Here is a 19,301-nt window from a genome sequence, read left to right as displayed (position 1 = left end):
CCTATAGCAAAGCCAAGGATTGAATAACATTTTTAGACACATCTGTGACAAATATCACACACCGATGAGCATTTGAAAGTAGTAGGTGCTGCTGTTGCTTTCTTTTAAAACCCGTTTGGTTGGCATGGAGGTTTCTGGTGCTTTTCCAGTTTGTTTGTCTTGGGACCACTGTAAATGCTCCTTAGCAGAATTTCAAACTTTCATCTGTGGGGAAGATCCTGCTGAGGAGAATCTGTACTGCAGTCCTGCAGTCTGTCCTCCGAGGGGTCTGTGGAGGGCAAGTGAATGCCCCATTCCATGGCCTTGGTGCGATGTCCCAGCCATGTCCCTGTATCAGCTGCTGCTCTGATTTCCCTGTCCTTGGAGCCACCTGTGTTGGAAGCCTGGAGTATAACTGTGGGGTCCAGGAGATGGTGATGGATGCCAGCAAACAGCTGGGCACACATTGGCCTTTGGAAGGGTGCTGCCCCACAGGGCCAGGGTTTGGCTGCCCAGAGCAGGCAGGCTGTAAAAGCCGCGTGGTTTGGGCCTCGCTGTCCAGGAGGGTTTCTGTGGCCACAGGAAGGTTCTTACATGTGTGGTGTAGATGAAGATCTCACGGCCAGTTCAGATTAAATCATAGGCTTCCCTCTCTGTTTTTATTTCCTTTGAGTACTTGTTTTATTCTGCTGCTTCAGCATCAGTGGGGAGGTGGTAGTGACACAGGGATGCCTGTAATTAGGGGGATGAGCTTTAGCACCTCTTGATTCCTAAATAGTGGATTATTTCTTCTCAGGATGATTCCTGCTCAGGAACTGGTGGATAATCTGCAAACATCACTTTTTTGACTCTGAGGAAGTCACGCATGTTGGGTTGTAAAAGGCCTTGTGGTAACTCTCCGTTACTTTGAAAGGGTTAATAGGTGTTTTCCCCAGGCATATTTTCAATGGGAATGCTGTAAACGGCATGTTAGCTGGGCCAGCTTGTTAAGGTAAAACTGCAGGAAAAGTTCTGTTCCCATTTGTTATGATTTATGTTCATGCCAAGGATGATTTTTGCAACTGTGAGTTTATCAGCAAATTCCTGCTACTACTCCTGTCTGGAGGGAAGGGAGAAGGGGGGATCTGGCAGGGTTCAATCTCTTCTCTGGGAATTCCTACACTTCAGTGTGCCCTGCTGTGCCCAGCCCTACACGGGGGGCTCTCCTTTCCCTTGCATGACTGGTGGTCTCCACTGTTTGTGTGCCTTAGGGATTAGAGCAGTTACCTATGATTATTATTACTTTATTTAATTTTATTAACAATTCTATACTGTAAACTTAGTTTCCCAAGTAATGCAGCAAAGTAAACAACATTTCTTTCCTCCTACCCCATAGTTATTTACCAAAAGCATAAACATGTAAATATGTTTGAATGCTGTCCTCTGTGACATTTGGAGCCTGCTCTGCTGTGAGAGTTCCATAATTGGAACTCTCAATTCCATAAGTGTCAAAGAGAGTTCCCAGCAATTCCCAAGGAAAGAGAAGAGACTATTAAAACCGTATTGTAGTTGTGATGAAACTTCAATACATCCCAAGATAAGGAAATACATGGTTAATGTGCAGAGTTGCGAGGTGAAGGCTTTGTGTGGTTCCTGTGGGGATGCTGGAGCCCACTCTCCCTTCAGCAGTCTGTGCAGGGGGAATGTCCTCGTCAGTACTTTGCTCAGAGAATAAAGCCAGTGACAAGTGTTGGTTTATCCTGATCTGTGCATTCAAAACCAGCAGTAAGTTCTCCTGTTCTGAAGATGCTCTGAAGTCTCTTCAACAGCTTCAGAAGCAGCGACAGGAGAGCGACAGCAGCGCTCTGAGCTGGGGCAGGTCGATGTATATGAGGTTACCTATGCCCATTGGGCAGTTTGGGGGCTGGTTTGATGTGTGCTGACCTCGGGGTGAAATCCCACTATCAGGAGAACTGCTTTTCCTAAGGGGTCAGTTAATTTTTTAAAATGTCTACTTTCTGTTAACTCCTACCCTGTGAAATAGTCCATGTTGCAGATTATATGCATGTTGTTGTTATAGAAGAGTATTTTTATCCAAAACATCTTTGTTTTATGTAGCTGGGAAGAAATAAAAGTTTGCAATAGGTATAGTCTATCCTCAGTAAAATCTAACTTGCATTCTCACAATTCAGCTTGACTAAGCTTGAATTTTTGAAGGTAAATTTGCTGTTGGTACAAATTAGCAAGAGCAGCCGCAGTGTGTAAGGTGACAGCACTTCTGTCACGAGGGTGCAAAATCCTGCAGTTTGAGTTAATTTTGGTTTGAATCTAGAGGTTGTACAGGAAAACTGAGGCAGCCAGGCCTGAGGAAAATGCAGCTGGGCCTGAGTTTTGTGTAGCCAGATAATAATTCCCATAAGGCAAGTGCATGACCAGCGTTAGCCCAGCCTGGGGCATGGGCCCGCTCAGCCTGAGTCTGTCTGTCCTTCCACACCCCCACTATCTCCTGGAGCTGCCCTCATCTGTGATAAAATGTATGACTCCTGTGTGCTCATGGGACCTCTGCTTTGGGCTAATAGGCCAAATACTTGTTTTCACAGAAAAATATTTTGGTACATAAATATGCAAGCTGTATATGAGCAGTTGAATTGAGTGAATTTCCGCACGATAAAAAGCAGTAAGTACTAGACAGGTTGAAATATATTCAGTCCTTTGGTGTTTTGAGCAGAGCTTCTGCACAGCCCGCTGTGGTTAGCCTGGCTGGGTTGGACTCCCTTTATCAGTCCTTCTTGTGAATGTACAGGTGGCGGTTCCAACGTCTGCAGAGTGTCCAGGTTTTCCTGTGGGAAGCGTACCTTGCTGTCCACCCTGGGGCAGGCTGCTCTTGTAAAAGGAATTTCTTTTCCCTTATGTAACTTGTTGGTAACGTTACATCTAGAGTCGGCTCTTGCAAAAGTGCGTCAGTCTTGCTTGCAGTGGCACAGAAAAAACTTACCAGAGCGTGCACTGAATTCCCCCCTTATCTCTCTATAGCACATTTTATGTATCTTGTAGTGAGATGTTTTGTTTCTACAGTTTCAGACTCCGTGTTTCAGAAGATTAATAGACTTAGCAGCCCTGTTTGCTCAGCTTAGCAGCGATAACAATGTAATAAGTCATGAGACGGTCGCAGATCATCTGGCAAGGCAAAATATGCCTTGGACTTGAACTTGGAGCAGGTATTATTTGCAGAGAAAAGTGAAATGTTGAAAGCATTATAAATAGCGTGTCCTGACTTGGGTGGCTGTGGGTTCAGGTCTGCCTGCAGAGCCTGCACAGGAGGCAGCTGATGGCATCTGCATTCCCCCTTCGGAGGGACCGGGGAGAGTGAGGGCAGTGTTTGTACCGTACATGGCTGGCATTTACTGCAGCACGTCCGGAGCCCTGGCTGAGCTTGGGCGCAGGCTGGAGGAGCAGGGCTGGGCCCCAGGCTCCCAAATCCTCCTGCAGCGGCTCCGCGGATTCCTGCTGCGTTGCTGCCTCCCGCGCCAGCAAGTCCAACTGCGAGCAGTGAGTAAGGACTTGGGAACCCAGAGCATTTTTGGGCTCTGGGCCCAATCCTGCTTCCAGAGAAGTTAATTGGAATTTTTTCCTTCTAAAAAAGGGAGAGCAATCAGAACTGCCCAGCTTGGCCCTGCAAGGCCTCGGCACTCCTCTCTGTGTCATGTGTAACCTCAGGCTGCCCGGTTGCCCTGGGCGGGGATGGGCTGTGGGCAGCCAAAGCCCCCTGTGGGGTGTGCTTCTGAGGCTGCTGGAGCTGTGGCACTGCAGTGGCGTTATCTGCACTGCAGTGACAGTACCCAGCACTCGAGGAGATAAGCTTTTCCTTTAAAAGTAAGTAAATTGCTGTGGGAGCACATGGAGTTTGCTGTGTCAGTTGGTTCTAGATGCACCCAAGGTCTCAAGCCTTTGAACTCTGCACTCTCCGGGCACCGTGAAAGAGCGAGTGGGCTGCGGAGCATGCTGCACCAGGCACGTGTGTCAGGTTTTCCGAGCAGGTTGCCAAGCTGAAGGCACAGGCACCAGGCCGGGACTGGCCATATAAAGTAGGTGTCTGGGTGTGCGCAGGCGCCGCGAGCCGCTGGCAGAGGTGCTGTGCAGGGCCACCCACCCTTCCTCTTCCTCGCCGCTCACTGGCTCTTTCAGTGCTGCCTGTGCCTCTGGCTTCCAGGGAAGGAAGGTCCCGTCAGCTGCACGCGCTGATAAACACGACAGGGCTTTCTTGGGAGAAAAAAAACTCTCAATTTTTTCTTCTGTGACTCTCTGAAGCTTGGAATAAAAGCTGAACAAAAATGTTTATTCCAGTGTGTGGAAGAGTTTATTAGTGCCTGGGCAGCTTTCTTGACTTTGTGTGGCCACCCCTGGTTTTCAGTGAAGTCTGTTACTCTTTACCTGTAATTTTATATAGGAATCCTTCCATGCTCCGAACATAGGCACAACTTCAGTGGACTTTGAGCCTTCTTTCAAGCAGTGAAAAATCAAAGGTAGTGAGTTTGTGATCCCGATAATGTAATTATGTATGTTTCAGCTTTTTGATGTGTAGCAGTTAAAAATGTTGTTCTGGGAGTGCGGGCGCTTGCTGTGGTGCTGGAGCTTTGCAGGCTGCTGGGAAGGAAGTCTATGGGCAGATATCTTGTTTGCTGCTTATCAGCATTTTATTGAGCTCTTGTATTTATGTGCAAATATATTCAATAAATAAATCTTAAATGACGTGATTTTTGTTGTGAAAAGTAGACACAGCTCTGTTCAATTCTTCTAATTAAATACAGCTAATGGTGGAACAGAAATAGCATTAGAACTTCTTTCACTCATTTTTCTGCATGACCGATAAAATTATTGCTTTGGATTTGTTTTGTTTCCTACAACTTCTAAGCATGCTGTCTTTAATCACCATTTTTATAAAAGCTAGTTTTTCTTAAGTCATTTCAGAAGCTGTTTTCCAAATATACCATGTTTTTTGTGTAAGGGTAGAAATTTAAACTTTCATTATTGGTGTTTTAAAGTGGCTTTTAGAAGTAGGAGGGAAAATACAAGGAAACTAGTAAACTTTTGAGGTTTTTCCAAAATTCCTTCATTGCATTCAATTTGGGTAGCTTGCACTGGTGTGAACCCAAGTAGACGATAGGGTATTCCCTGTGAGGAATACTATGGGACAGTGTCGATGGCACCACTGCTGTCACGTGCACAGAGACCAGCCCAGCTCAGGAGCCCCTTCGTAACTTGTGCCCTGTGTGGTGGAAGCTCTCCTGGCTGAGGTCGTGTGCAGCAGAGGCTGTTCTGAACAGGGGCTGTTAGAGGGTTGTTTCTCATGGTTATTGTTAGCTGTGTACATATCATGATTCAAAATGAACAAGCATAACAGTATACTAAAGCAAATACTGATTAAAAACTTGTCTCAAAGATATTTTCCACTTCTTTCCTAAAATAAAAGTCATATAGTTTTTATTACTTCTTTTTAATACCAGTGACTAATTTGGAGCTTTTGCTTGGTATCTGGAGACACATGTATTTATTTAGTTTGCATGAGGTTGGTCACGATCCAAAATTAATCACATCAATAAGTGTTTCTGTGCTGCTGAGCCCTGTATATGTAGGGATCTCTATTAAGTCAAGGAAAGCATCTCCTAAACTGGTTTCATTTTGCTGTGTATGGAAAAATCATTTTGTATTTAGTGGTAACAGTCATCTCTGATACCTCAGATGATGACAGAGCAGAGAGAGTTAAAAATCCCATTCTCTGTGGTTTAGATTCTTATGTAACTAATGAAATAGATTATACAGGTTCATTGTATTTTCTGAGAAGTTGTACAAGTTTTTATTATCCTGGAAGGATGTTATTATAAACATAAATTAAATGTAAGGCCAGAATGTATCAAAACATCGAAAATGCTCTATTTTGGGTCTGAGATTCCCTGAGAAAGACAGCTGTGAACAGGAATCCAGTCGGCTGTGTCTCCTGTCTCACAGCAGATGCTGGAGTGTTTTCCAGGACTGTCCTTGCCTTGTGATTCATGTTGGTGACCGGAGTCGGGCAGTGTCGTCATTGCACTGAGCTGGCAACGCCTCCCTGCTCCAGGTGTCCCCAGCATGGCAGTGCTGCCACTCTGGGATACTGGCGTGGTTTCAGAGGTGTGGGACTCCCGGCCCTTCCTGGGGATGCTGTGCCTGGCGCTGCTTGGCCATGCTGCAGAGCCAGCGTGCTGGTTTGCCCCTTCAGCAGCACTCCTTCAGTCCAAACTGAACTGCACTGATGACTCTGCTTTCCCTCATTCCTGTGTAATTTTCTGGTCCTTGGGGAGAAGCCTGTGATTGTCCCTGCATTGCCATAGCTCACCATGACTGAGCTGAAGTGACCAGTTCTAAGAGCTGCTGCGAGCAGAACTCGGTGTAACGAGTTCCTCATTAGCTGGACTCACGTCCCTTTTTGGTTGCCCTCGAGTCAGATGCAAGATGAAGCAATCCATAATTACCATAACTCCGATGGGCCTGGCTGGGAGTGTGCCTGTTACGCAGCAGGCAGAGAGCAGCAAGGTGTCCCTGTGGAATTGTGCCCCACTGTGGTCCATGTGTCCGCAGGGCCAGGAGAGCTGCTGGCACTGTCACCGGGAGCGGGACGACACACCAGCATGGAGCAGGTGACACGAATGGCCTGTTCTATTCCTGGTAATTAGGTTCAGATTTAATCTTGCTACTTAATGTGATGTGTGCAGGGATGTGGTGGCTGCATCCAGGCTCCTGATTTGAAATTACTGTCCTAACAAAGTGGTTGTCATGTGAACAGGCAAGAACTTTGAAATCCGGAGTTTTTGCTGTGGGCAGACATGGGAGGGGTGGCCCAGCCAGGGATGAGTTAGTGAGGCCAAGGGGAGGAGCTTATTGTGTGGAGGAAATGCTACTATTCATAAATTAATAATGTTGGTAGTAACCATGAGTATGTCCTGATCCATCAGGTGCTGACTGCAGTGGTCTCAGGACTCCTTTTTCCCACTGCTTTATCCCTGCTGTCTCTGGGGAAGAAAAAAGCCACCCTTTGCACCAGGGCCACATGGCAGCTGCATTAGGAAGGGAAGTGAAAATCAATTAATAAGTGGAAGCCTGAGCAGCAATAAGGTGCTGGTCTGTTTTCCCTTGCAGTACGGGAGATGTTCAGGCATCAGACCCGCAAGAAGCCGGGGTGGGTGTCTGCTGCACCTCTCACCAGTGAGAGCTCCTCCAGGTCACTTCTCCCTGAAACCACAGGCATCAGCTGAATTTGATGTCAGAGGGAAGCAGTTCCTTCCCTTCCTGAGTCATGGATGTGGCTTTTTTTTGTAGTGGTTGTTATTACGGATGATGCTAATCATCATGTTTTATATAAATTCATACACACATGCAGTTAGAAATCACCTGTCACTATGGGAGTGTTTCTGCCTCTTTGCTACTGCTACAGGTGCCTCCCAGCTTTGAATCTCAGCTGTGGATCTCATCCTGGGCTTTCCCATATGGCTGTTCTTGGGGACAACACCCAGCACCCGTTCCCACTGAAACAGGCACGATAATGAGCATGAGAGTCATACCTACATGGTGCAGGAGAGAGTAGGGAAGGTTTTACAGGTGAAATGGTCTGTATTCGTGCACCCTGTGCTGCCCCGGGGAGACGCTGGGGTCGGGGGGCCTGGTCCTGGGCTGACCCCACTGCTGTGGGTCATCTTGCTGCTCTCCTGCCTTGCTTGGCTTGTGTACATTTGCAGTTAATCAAACAACATGTGCAAGAGTCAGATTAATAAATAGCTTGTAGTTTTTGGAAGAGTGCATAGTTGATTTATTATGGCCTCTCAAATGTCTTTGTATAGAAACAACATGTTTAAAATTACTACTAGAACAAGAAAATAAAACTGATTTTAATAAAGCAGGTTTTGGTTTTTTCAATTCAGTTTGCTAGTTCTTGGAATTTTAAGTTAAATCACTAGATTACTGTTATTTTTAAAGATAACTTCTTTTTAGACTTGCTTGGGAAATGTCACTTCTTCTATGGTTGGAATTCACCTGTGCCAGGATAATACAGAACTTCCTGTTCCTAAAATACATTATGTGAATGTTTTGGTAAAGGAATTACAGTGTAAATATGTTTTTGTTACCAGAAATAGTATTTGCAACTTCAGTGGTGGGTGGGGATGGATATGTAAATGCTTTGTAATACATAAATTGATGAAAAGTGGATTAAAGGGAGAGTAGTCCTTCCCCATTTTGTGTCCCTGGCTTAAAGTTGCAAGAACAGAGTAACAGCTTGTGTGCCACGTCTTTGTCCAGGGAGAGGGACTGGCCTGTGCCTGTTCTTGCTCTTAAATACACATCTAGCTAATGCTGGCAAACTGTGAATCCTGCGTGTCTGTGAAGTCTCAAATTTTGTAAAAGCAATTGATATATACCCCAGGTTATTAAAAAAAAAATTCAACAGGCATGTTTCTTGACTTGAAAAATGTTTAAAATTACAGCAGGAGCAGTTAATCCATAACCGACTGCTCCTTAAAGGAAAGAGGGTTTATGGAATTTGCAGTGTAACTTTCTGACTTGAAAATAGCATTACTGTAATCTAAAGTAAGAGAGGATTGGGCTGTGGGATTTGTGTGTCAGTGCCCATGTGCTGCTGGTGGGAATTGGTTTGCAGTTTGATTAGGGACGGAAATCTTGGAGCAATACCTGATTTCTGCACATGGTTGGGGCATGTAGTGTACAACATGTTGTCTCTTTTTTTATTATTTATCAAGTTTTCATGAACCGAGTACACTTGGGTGTGTTAAATTCAGATGGAATGTCACAGTTAGGTGGTTCTGCTAAAACAGTTTCAGAAACTGTGAAATAGACTCAAGATAAAACCACGTCTGATGGGGATGTGCCGGAGGAGCCACTGTAGTCAGTGGGAGGTTGCACCAGGCAAGTCTGTCAGAGCTAAAACAGTACAGAAAAAACCTTTAAAACACTATTAGTAGTACTAAAACTATGTGTATCATGCAAAATATCTGGGTCATAGAAGCAGTGTTGGCAGTTTTTTTACGAATCTGGCGTGGCACTTAGTAGTTCAAAGCTAACGTGTGCTTCTAGTTTTACCTGGCTCCAAGTCTCAAGTTGCTGGGCTGGGGAGCTGTGAAATCCAGCCCAGGGTACAGTACCCCAGCAGTCTTGTTCTATAGCTGGCTGCTCTTTGCTCCCGTCCTTGCTCTCTCATTTTTTCCTGAAATATACAAAAGTACAAAATTGAAAGAGGAGTCGTCTTGCTTTTCCATGCTGTCCTATGGGAGCAGCGGGTGCAGCCCTGAATGTGAGACAATTGGGTTCTTCAGCTGTAGTTTACTAAAGAATATTTTCCTTTATCCAATCCTATACTGTTATGTGACAAGATACTAATTAGCTCATTGTTTCAGCTTAATTTTGTGACAGTGATATAATTATATCCCTCAATTGTGCCATGGAGTAATTGCTGTATCTCTTCCAAATTTTATAGTGAGATATGTTACTGGTAAACTTTGCGTTCAGCAGAGGTGTTTTGTAAATACTGTAAGGCAGTCAGTAATTTTGTGTTCCTTGATTTAAAAGACAGCCATTTGGCAATTTCAAGCTTTGAGACTGCCCTATCAGTGTAAATAGAATATTGATTTTATTCCATTTCCTATCTCATTAGAGTCATCGTCATGAGGATGAATTCACGTTGTGTAATTATCTGTTCTTGCTGACAGTTCTCATGTCACTGAGACTGGTGTTTTCAGCTTCCACTTTCTCTAAGCATAAAAATAGCATTTTTCCCTGCTATCTTCTCCTTCAGTGTTGGGCTTTTTGCCTGCCCAGCTTTCTATATCTTTCTTTGAGAGATGTGTGTGAAGTAAGATAGAGAAAACAGGGATGTCCAGCAAATCCAGTTACAGGAGCAGTGAAAACAATGGCTCTTTGGGAGCAATTCTCAGTGCAGGGAGACACCTTATTTTTGTGTCAAAGACTGTAACGAGGAGGAAAAATGCATCATTAACCTGTCTGTACATTTCTTTATAGCAATAAGGGGAAGTAATAGGAGTCTCTTCTGTGTCAGATTCACTTTCTTGGACATTTCCAGATAACCTTTCCATTGATTCGTGAGGCTGTTTCTTAATCATTTTCATTGACCCAGCTCAGGAGACAACGAAGTCATCTCTGCTACCCTCCTAAGGAATGACTTCTGTCTCTTCTGAGAATCACTTTTTAATTTGCTTTCAATCCTTGTATTCCTGATATTCAGTGAAGGCAATGTTCTGCTTTGGCCAAACCAATGTTGCAATATTCCCAAGACAAGTAGCAAATGCTTCCAAATTTCAAAAGGTGAACCTTAAAACCCACCTGTGGATCAGAAGAGTCTTTAGTACTGGCTGGTCTGCTAGGTGGGGTCAAGAAACTGTCAACCCCTAAATCAATTTTAATGAAATAAAACCCAAAAAGTTCAATCCTTTTCCTGTCCTGTCCCTCTGGTTCTCCCTCTGGATTTGTTGCAGTCATTCCCATCTTACCAGAGACAGCCCAAAGGAGACATCCCATGTATCAGCTGGGTTTTGCAGACCGTGTATCTTCTAGCATGTGAAGCTTACTGGGGACTCCTCAGTGACTTAGTGAATATCACAAGAGAATTTCAAAGTGAGGGGAAAAGAGTTCATGTAGTTAAAGAAAGATAATTCTATGCTAACATCTTCCTTTATTTAGTGGAGATATTGAAGATAAACCTCTGGTCTGACGTCAGTCTTTACTTCTGCTCCAAGGCTATTTTTAAAGCTGACATTTCTGGCTGTTTTCAGGTAGATAACAAACTATGACAAAACACTTTTTCTTCAAGTAACTGTTTATACAAAATATACATCTAGTATTTCTTTTTGTTCTGAAGATCTACCTTCGAGGCATCAGCTCCTCTGAGTAGTATTTTTCTTTTTGTGGCTGGCAGCCTGAAGAAGGAAGGGTGGAATTCAAGCTCAGTGCAGTCCCAAGTGTGTCACTGACCTCAGCAGGAGCAGGATTTCTCTCCGAGTGAGTGACTGTCCAAATCCTAACAGGAAACTTAGCACAAACGTAGGAGTAAAACATGGTTTGGGGAGTCTTACCAGGAATATTTCTCGTGTCAGTACATGTGAGCACAAAAGCTAGTTTTCATCTGTTTTCATTTTGGGCGCTGCCTTCATGGTCTCTTTCATTTCTTGTTAGGGGTGGCTACTTGTTAATGACAATGAAATTAAATATCTTGTTTGGAAACAGTGGCCTTCAACTTGCATTGGCTTTAGCGAATAAAATGCATCAATTTGCTGCTCTAACTCTTCTTGGTGTTTGGAAAAATCAATGCTTGGTATAGATTGGTTACCAAGCTGATGAACAGGAGAAAACCCTGCTTAGAGCTGTTCCACAGCTTTGTGGTAGAGCTCTTCTTGCCGGCGTTGGCAGCGCCCTGCCCTGAGGGTCTCACAGGAAACAAATGTTCCTAGCAAAATAACACTCAGAAGTTTTGTGCAGTGCAGGAGTGATGGTGGGAGGATGCAGATCCAGCTCTTGTCTGTGGAGGACAAGTTGCAGTGCACCTCGACTGAAGGCTGGGAGATCTGTTTAGGCTTCCAAAAGCTCTCTGGTGTGCTGGCAGTCCTGCATGAGGCTGCAGGGGTGCCTGGTGGATCTGGTGGACCTGCTGGCACGCGGCCCCTGCAGCACGTTCTCTGCTTTCAGATCTCTTGGTGCTAATCTGTCATGGCTGGGAAGCGTGGCGCAAGTGCAACAACCAAACTGGTTTGCCCGGACACTTGTTACAGAGTAAGTTTTCAAGACCTAAGTCATGAATATCCCAAGCACTGAGGAGTAGTGACTGCTGGTGCGGGATGACCCCCTACTTCAGTTTTAGGCAGTTGAAACAAATGAGTATCTGTGTTTACCACGAAGACACTTAGTTGTTAACTTGTGTTTGCAAGTAATTATGCAGTTGTTTGTCTCTTGCTAGCAGGGATTAAAAGTGTGGCATGATTTCAAGTGTCCTGACAAAGAACCCAGGGTGCCTGTTGTAATCTCATTAGCTCTGTTAGGTGTGTTTTCCTTCCCCTGCAGTTGGTTGTTCTGATCACTATGCCTCTAGAAAAAGACTCCGTAGCTTTTTCTGATCTGTTGGTTTGCATCCACGCTGACAGCATCGCTTGCCAGGGTGTGATTCTGGTGACTGTGTCAGTGACCTGCATTGGAGGGTGGTGGGAAACAGGAAGATGATAAAGCAGCATCTTTAGAAAGACAGGGATGGGAATAATCTTCCCCTTAGCGCAGGTGGAGGATGCTGTTGGGGTTGTGGTGCTGGCAGGAGAATTCCCGTCGTTGGTGTTGTCAGTGTGTCCCAGGCAGTGCCACGAGGGTCCCTCTGCTCCGTGCTCTGGGCTGAGATGCTCAGGTGGGGACAGGAGCTGCAGTTCATTATACTAGATTCGTATTTGCAGGTGGCACCGGGCTTCTGTGGCAGAGCTGGGCATCTGAATCGCGGCTTGGAGGGAAACCCACCCAGCCCACCGAGGGGGAAGGTTTTCCGTCGTTCCCGGGTGTTTTTGCGGTGGCCCGTAGCGCTCCCGCAGCACGGTGCCGGGCGGGTCGCTCCGCAGAGCGCTCCGCCCGTCGGGCAGGCCGGGTCGGTGTCCCCCGAGCTCTCGGCTGAACGCGGGGTGGCCCCGGTGCCGGTGGCCGTGTCCGAGCGGGCGGTCAGGCGCCGCTGGGGCCGAGCCGCTCCGGAGTTAGCGTGTCTCGGGTCTGTCTTCACGCCGGGCGGGCCCGGCGGGGCGGTGCCGGTGCCGGTCCCGTTCAGCCGCCGGGTTCCGCACGCCGCTACAGCCGGGCCGCACTCGGGAAGCCGGGCGGTCAGGCGGCGGCGGGCCCGAGCCGCTCGGAGGGCCGGCGGGTGCTGCCGGCGGGGCGGTGCCGGTGCCGTTCCCGGCCGGGTTCCACACGCCGGTACCGCCGGGCCGCACGCGCGTCCCCCGGCGGGCGCGCTCGGGGCAGCGCGGCGCGGCCGGCGTCTGACAGGCGCGACCTTTCATAAGACGGCCCCCGCCATTGGCTCCCTGCCCGGAGTGTCGCTGCAACGCTCGCCGCGATTGGCCCGCCGGCGGTGCTGCCGCCCGGCCCCGCGCGGGGACGCGGCCCCGCCGCCCGCAGCCGTGAGTGCCCTGCGCGGGGCGGCGGCTCGCGGGACGCCCGCGCCGCCCGCTCGTAACGTGTCTCTTCTCTCTACAGGTTGGTACTAAGAAGTGCCTTTCCTGACGTCGCTGCTGCTTGGGACCGCTTCTAGAGCAGCCGCTGCTTTTGCCTTGCTTGCTGCCAGCTAGACTGCGACGACAGCGCTCCGCCGCTGCCAGCCCCGCGCCCGCCGGGAGGAGGGTCCGGCGCTGCTCCCCCGCCGCCGCTGCACTGTGCACTAAAGTGTGCCCCGAAGGTCAGAGCTCTGCTGCCCGAAAGCCAAGGAGAGGAGGAGAAAAACCCCAGCCCAAACCCAGTGTCGGTCGTTGCTCTAAACTGCTGCATCTGTCTATGCCAAACTAATCGATCCCGATTGCACCGCAGAGCCCGCTGCGAACCCGCTGCCTGGAGGCACCTGCCAGCCGCCGTCCCCGGGAGCAGCTCGGGAAGCGCTGCCAGAGCCCGCCACGTTCCCATGCTTGCAGCGGCCGCACTCAGGACGGGATGCTGAGCACGCGGGGCTAGTCCCGGCCACTCTCCCGCAGGCGCACCTGGCTGGCGGTCCTGGCCTTCCCCCGAGCCCCGGTAACAGTGCCACGCTCTGAACTCTGGTGACACAGCTCTTCCTCGAGATTGCAGCCACCCCGTTTTACACGTACTTATTTTAAAATAGGGAGCGGGGGGAAAAAAGTGTTCTGGAGGTGGCACTTTCATCATTTCCAGTTTATCAGTTCAGCTACTCGTTTGCCCATTTTTATTGGAAATTTTAACTACCTGTAAAATCTAAAGATGGCTGTTAGCGTCACACCGATCCGGGACACAAAATGGCTAACGCTGGAAGTGTGTAGGGAGTTCCAAAGGGGGACTTGCTCGCGACCAGACACGGAATGTAAATTTGCACACCCATCGAAAAGCTGCCAAGTTGAAAACGGACGCGTAATCGCCTGCTTTGACTCATTGAAAGTGAGTAAATATTACATTATTTTCAAGGATATGTGGTTAATGAAAGAAGCAGTTGTAGCTACAGAAACCCTGCAGCCGAGCAGGAGCAAATGCTGGCTGCCAGCAGTGGGGTGTTTTGCTGATTTTATTTTATTGATGCTTGTCGATTTGTGTTGCTGTTTTCCTCAGGGGAAGGGGAAGGATGTAGGGAACGAAGGGAAAATACATCTGGCAGGGCTCAAATCCTTCAATATGGCTACAGGGGCTCATTCTTCGCCTCCAAATTATTCCCCGCCTGTAGCTGGAGTAAAGGGCACTTCACGTAGAAACAGCAAAGTCACTGTGAGGATTCTTTGTTTTTAATAGCACAAACCACGTAAGCAATATGAGGATTTGTTTCCATCTCGTAACTACCAGCGGGTTGTTGGTGTCTCTGGACAGCTGATGGTGAACCTTAGAAGAGTGTTTTCCTCCCGGGGTTATTCGGGTGTCTGTGAGCACCCTGCATGCCTTTCTGTGGTTGGCACTGGTGTGGTTATCCCATCTTTTTCCCAAGTGCACTTGCTTAAGGGAAGGACAGCACTTAGCAAAAGGCAAGGTGCCTCTGGACATGTAAACATGGTGGGAGCAGAGAGCATTTTCAGGAGGCACATCCCAGCTAGGCACTGTAAACGTAGGGCTGTTGTTTCACTGTAGCTGTAGTTTCAGTGATAGGTGTTAAATGTGCGGGCCCCAGCTCCTTCCCTTGGTTTTTCATGATTTAAATAACCTAACGTATAAAATACCCATACCGCAAACAGTAGAGAATTAATTCAGTGGAGTCATGAAAAAATCAAAACTTGGGAAGCAGAAATTTGTCTGTCAGTTTTTTCTACAGTGTAATTTTCTCTTCCTGGGCCCCGATCCCAGGAAGTGGAGCCGAGTGCGTGGAGCTGGCTGCTGGCACTGCCGTGCTCGGGGAGGGAGCTGGAGCTGGAGCAGCTCCTGCAGGTCGCGGCCCAGCCGGGCCCCGGCGCAGCGCGAACGGGGCAGGAAGTGGGTTACAGCGGGTTTGTGTAAATCCTGCAACATCCCGAGCTTGAAAATTTGTCTTGTCTCAGGTCAGGGGACAGGGTAAAGCTTTACAGTGCTCTCAGGCCCGAAATACCCACCCCATCACCCCTAGCCGTGGCTTAACTTGCAGATACTGAAAGGGTTTGTTTCTGTGTTGTTCAGTTTATTTTTAAATACAGCAATTACAATGCATGCAGGGGTATTAAAGTGTGTAAATAAGATGTTTTTATGCATTAAGCACGTGCTGGAGGTAGGAGCAGAGCCAGGGCTGCCAGTGCCAGTGGGGAGTCCCAGCCTCGCGGTGTCATCGCGAGGATGCGGTGCCACCACGTGTGGACGAGGTCGGCGGTGGCTGTGCGGCCTCGCTGGGGGGATGGCGGTGCTGCCAGAGCACAGGCCTGGCCCCGGAGCCTCTAGACTGTTTCTGAGTGAGGGGCTGTGGGAGCCACGGTGGGTTTGCTGGTGCAGCAACACCCGCAGTGTCCCCCGTTTGGTTTCCCAGCAATGTGCGTCTGGCCACCGTGGCCCGACCCCACTGGCCTTGCCCTTCTCAGCACAAGGATCTGGCCGAAAGGCTGGAAACCAGCCACTGGAGTGAACCAGACATGATGCCAGTGGTCGCTGGAAGTGCCCTAGTATCTCAGCGCTGGACGGAGATGCTGGTGGTGCTGGAGCCGGGCGGCAGCGTGGGCTGGTGTCTGTGTAAGAGGGGATGGACCGGGGCCTGGCCTGGCTTCCCTGGCCCCGGCAGTGTGACTGGCCCTTCTGCTGCTGTCAGCAGGGCTCTTCGCGTCCTTTTTTAGTGCAGGAAAGGCTGACCTTTGCCAAGCACTGCAAGGTCCGTGGGTGATAACTGAGGGTAACGTTACAGCGTTGCTGCGGATCCTCGGAGGAGAGGAGTGTGCTGCTGCCCTGTGGAGTCAGCGCAGTGGCCGAGCTGGGAGCTGGGAAAGAATCTGCTGTTTAAAAATACACTGCTGACCAGAGCTGTTTACTTGTGCTCATGCTAAAAGCTTTGCCAGTGGCTGAGCTGCTGTGTGTTGGAGAGGCTCCCGGGGATCTGGCCATCCCCTCGCTGCAGCCCGGGGCAGGATCCCACCGTGTCCCGCCGTGGGCCTGGCGCCTGTGGCTGCCGGTGGCTCCCCAGCCCCTGGGCAGGGGTGGTTAGTTAAGTAGCTGTATCGTGTACGAGAATACCCTGAGTAAACAGAAAATGGAATATCTCCCTTTGGGGAATTCCCAGTCCAATCCCCATTGCTGAAGCCATTGCTCAGTTTTGGTTTTGTTTCAGCTCTGCATCAGTTCTGGTGTGTGCTGAGCTCAACCAGCACTAGTCACTGAGTTACCTTATCTGCAATATCCCAAACTTTAGATGTTCTGCAAGAACAATTTAGGGAAATGCTGCACCAGCTCTGTCTAGACCTTATAAGGTCAGTCAATACTGTAGTACAGATTAAAAAAGGTTTTTGGTTAGGACATTCAAAAGTAATTTTTAATTTTTCAGTAATTCAATATGGATGTAATGTCCTTGTTCTTTACTAAAATAGCAGTATGCTGAAAAATTAACCTTAATGTTAAAATATTTGATTTCTTATTAATGTATATAATACTAGTATTAATTAGACAGCTATTCTTTCATTATCTCTTGGACATAAGACAGATACTTAGTCACTGAATTTTTCTTTACAAACTCCTGCATCTTGGCAGGAGTTGAAATGAGGCGACCTTTAAGGTCCCTTCCAGCCCAGCCCACTGTGTGATGCTGCGATCTGTCACTCCAAGACTTGGTGTGAGTGCCTTAGGGGTGACTGCTGTGTGGAGCTGACGTCAGGCAGGTGTGAGTGCTGCAGAGCTGCAGCCCCTGGAGCAGGACTTCTCTGAGCTGGAGATGGCCCGTGTGCTCTGCTATATTTAGAACCTAAACAGGCAGAGCAGATACTCGGAGGGGACCCTGTGAGTGGCAGTGCCCTTCGCCTCTGGCCCTGGCCCAGGTGTCCTCTGCGGGCGCAGGGACAGAGCACACCGAGTGCGCAGCCGCCGCAGCCAAACACCATTGCCCTGCCCTGCCCTGCCCTGCCTGGAGGAGGCAAAAATAGATGCCAGAAGTGAAACTTTCAGCTTGGGTAAAGCAATTAAAAAAAAAAAAAAAAAATATTTCCCCTTCCACTGAAATGAAGGCACAAACTGAGTGTAGGGCTAGAGCAAGGAAAGCAGTGTTGCCTCCCGAGGTTGTCTCCTGTGCTGTGTGGGAGCAGTGGCACTGGGCTCTGGACACCGTCTCTGGTTGGGAAACACGTCCTGTGGGTGCACCTGGCTGCTCCTTCTTACCTGCGAGCAGGAACAAGCAGCTGCTGGCCCGTGTTAACCGGGAGCGTGGGGAGCAAAAGGCAGCCAGGCCCGTGGCTGTGACCTCTGTGGTGCTGCAGGAGGTCAGGGCTGGGACAGCCCTGGCGAGATGTTATCATCCTGCTGCCTAATTGCTGCTAATGAAACCTGCAAGGCTGGCCTAAGGGGAGCGCATGAATCAAGATGAACGTGTGTGGGATAATCTGGCCCTTAGATATTAGCAGGATAATTTTAAACCAAGAATGATTATGTAGTGTATTCAAATTATGCGCTGGAGCGGCTGAGTCAGCTCCAGCTCTGGCTTTGCCTTGTTTAAATGCCGTAGGATTTTTTTCCTAAATTTGGATGCCTATAAGCCTGTTAGACTGTCTACAACAAAAATAAGCTCGAGTTCCTAAATCAGGAAACTGGTTTGCAACAGAAATTTGATTTTTACCATAATTTTGAAACATTTTTCTTTTTTTTTCCTTGGAAAAATAAGCCTAAGTAGAACTCGTTTCTGAAATTACGTTAGCTTCGTCAGATGTTCCGATAGATGAGTCATCCGTGTTTCCTGAAAGCTGAGATAAAGATGTCTGAACAATGGGGAGATGGATGTCAAATGCAAATGCACATGCCGAGGCCGTGCGCTGGGCAGGGCGGCAGGGCAGGGGCTCGGCTCGGCTCCGCACCGCCCTTCTGCGGCGTGGGGGCTGCTGTGTTCCCAAACCTGCTGCTTCCAGCTGATCTGAGCTTCAGCGGCCGTGGTGAGCAGAGTCACACACCGTGGCTTTGGAGATAACGTGCGCCACGGGCGCTGCAGCTTCCTAATCAATTTTTGCTCTCTTAAGTTATGCTCCTGCTAAGGCAGCTCCTTCATGTTCAAGCTGGGTGTCCCACTGAAGTGTGAAAGCTTTTTCTACTCTTTCTTCAACAGCTGGAAAGTCTTAAACTTCCACATTTCTCTGCTTTTTTTAAATTCTAAGGAAAAGCTGGAAACTAGAAGTGTAAGTCACTTCACTGATGATGTGTGAGGTTGAAGCTCTGGTGCCTTGTGTCTGAGACCCACTAGCACTTGTTATGATAGTATTTTATCTTCTGAGTAGAAGTATTTTTTTTTTAAATGAAACTCCTGAACTCTGTAAAAGCGACTGCCACGTTTTAACAAGAAGGCATAAAAATATATAAATGTAGCAGTATTATTATTGCTGAAATTGGTGAGCATCTTATTTCTTCTACCTCAGAGATGTAATTGGTAGTTGTTCAAGTCTATTTTGTCGCTGCTTCAAAAAATACTGATTTTTTTGACTTGTTCCCCTTTGTGTGACACCTAAGGGTGTAGAGTAAGAACCTTATTTCATTTAATACAAAGGAAAGAAAATCCCGTAAGCATATTGCACTAATCATGTTGAGAATGGCAGATCATGGGCCTGATTCTTCTTTAATTTAGGTGAAAGAAGAAACCCAGAACACTTGAGCAGGTGATTCTTGGTATCTGGCATCTCTGGAGCATGAGGCAGTGACAGGACTCTGGGTGCAGAGATGAGGTGAGGCTCAGGCTGGGAGGCAGATGGACACATGGCTGATTCCAAGGAAGCTCGTAAAGCAGTAACCCTTGGCAAAAAATGAAAACATAAACAATGTTCAAATTCCTACGGTCTGATTTGCCATTTTTCTCCTCTCCAGCCTGTGCGTCTGCCAGCAGGCTGAGCTCCAGAAGAGGAAGCAAAGGGAAAGCGGCAAATATATCGGGAAAATGGGGCAATTGTTAGGCTGAGTGGCAAACAGTCCATTAGCAAACC

At 48.1% G+C, this 19,301-nt stretch overlaps 1 protein-coding gene across 12 annotated transcripts in view; it reads left to right on the top strand.

The window, feature by feature from the left end:
- The window catches only part of MBNL1 (muscleblind like splicing regulator 1), an 80,716-nt gene that overhangs the window by 9,854 nt on the left and 51,561 nt on the right, over positions 1-19,301 (top strand). For 9 of the 12 annotated variants that reach the window (XM_048313965.1, XM_048313971.1, XM_048313963.1 and 6 more), the window contains exon 2: positions 13,237-14,142. The exons of the other annotated variants lie outside the window; for them this stretch is intronic. In XM_048313965.1, coding sequence (XP_048169922.1) covers positions 13,969-14,142 — 174 coding nt within the window. In that variant the 5' untranslated portion in view covers positions 13,237-13,968. The remainder of the gene's footprint in view (positions 1-13,236; positions 14,143-19,301) is intronic. 12 annotated transcript variants of the gene reach the window in all.

The sequence above is a fragment of the Corvus hawaiiensis genome, chromosome 10 (assembly GCF_020740725.1).
Source record: "Corvus hawaiiensis isolate bCorHaw1 chromosome 10, bCorHaw1.pri.cur, whole genome shotgun sequence".
Lineage (NCBI taxonomy): Eukaryota > Metazoa > Chordata > Aves > Passeriformes > Corvidae > Corvus > Corvus hawaiiensis.
This window is presented reverse-complemented; position numbering and strand designations above follow the sequence as displayed.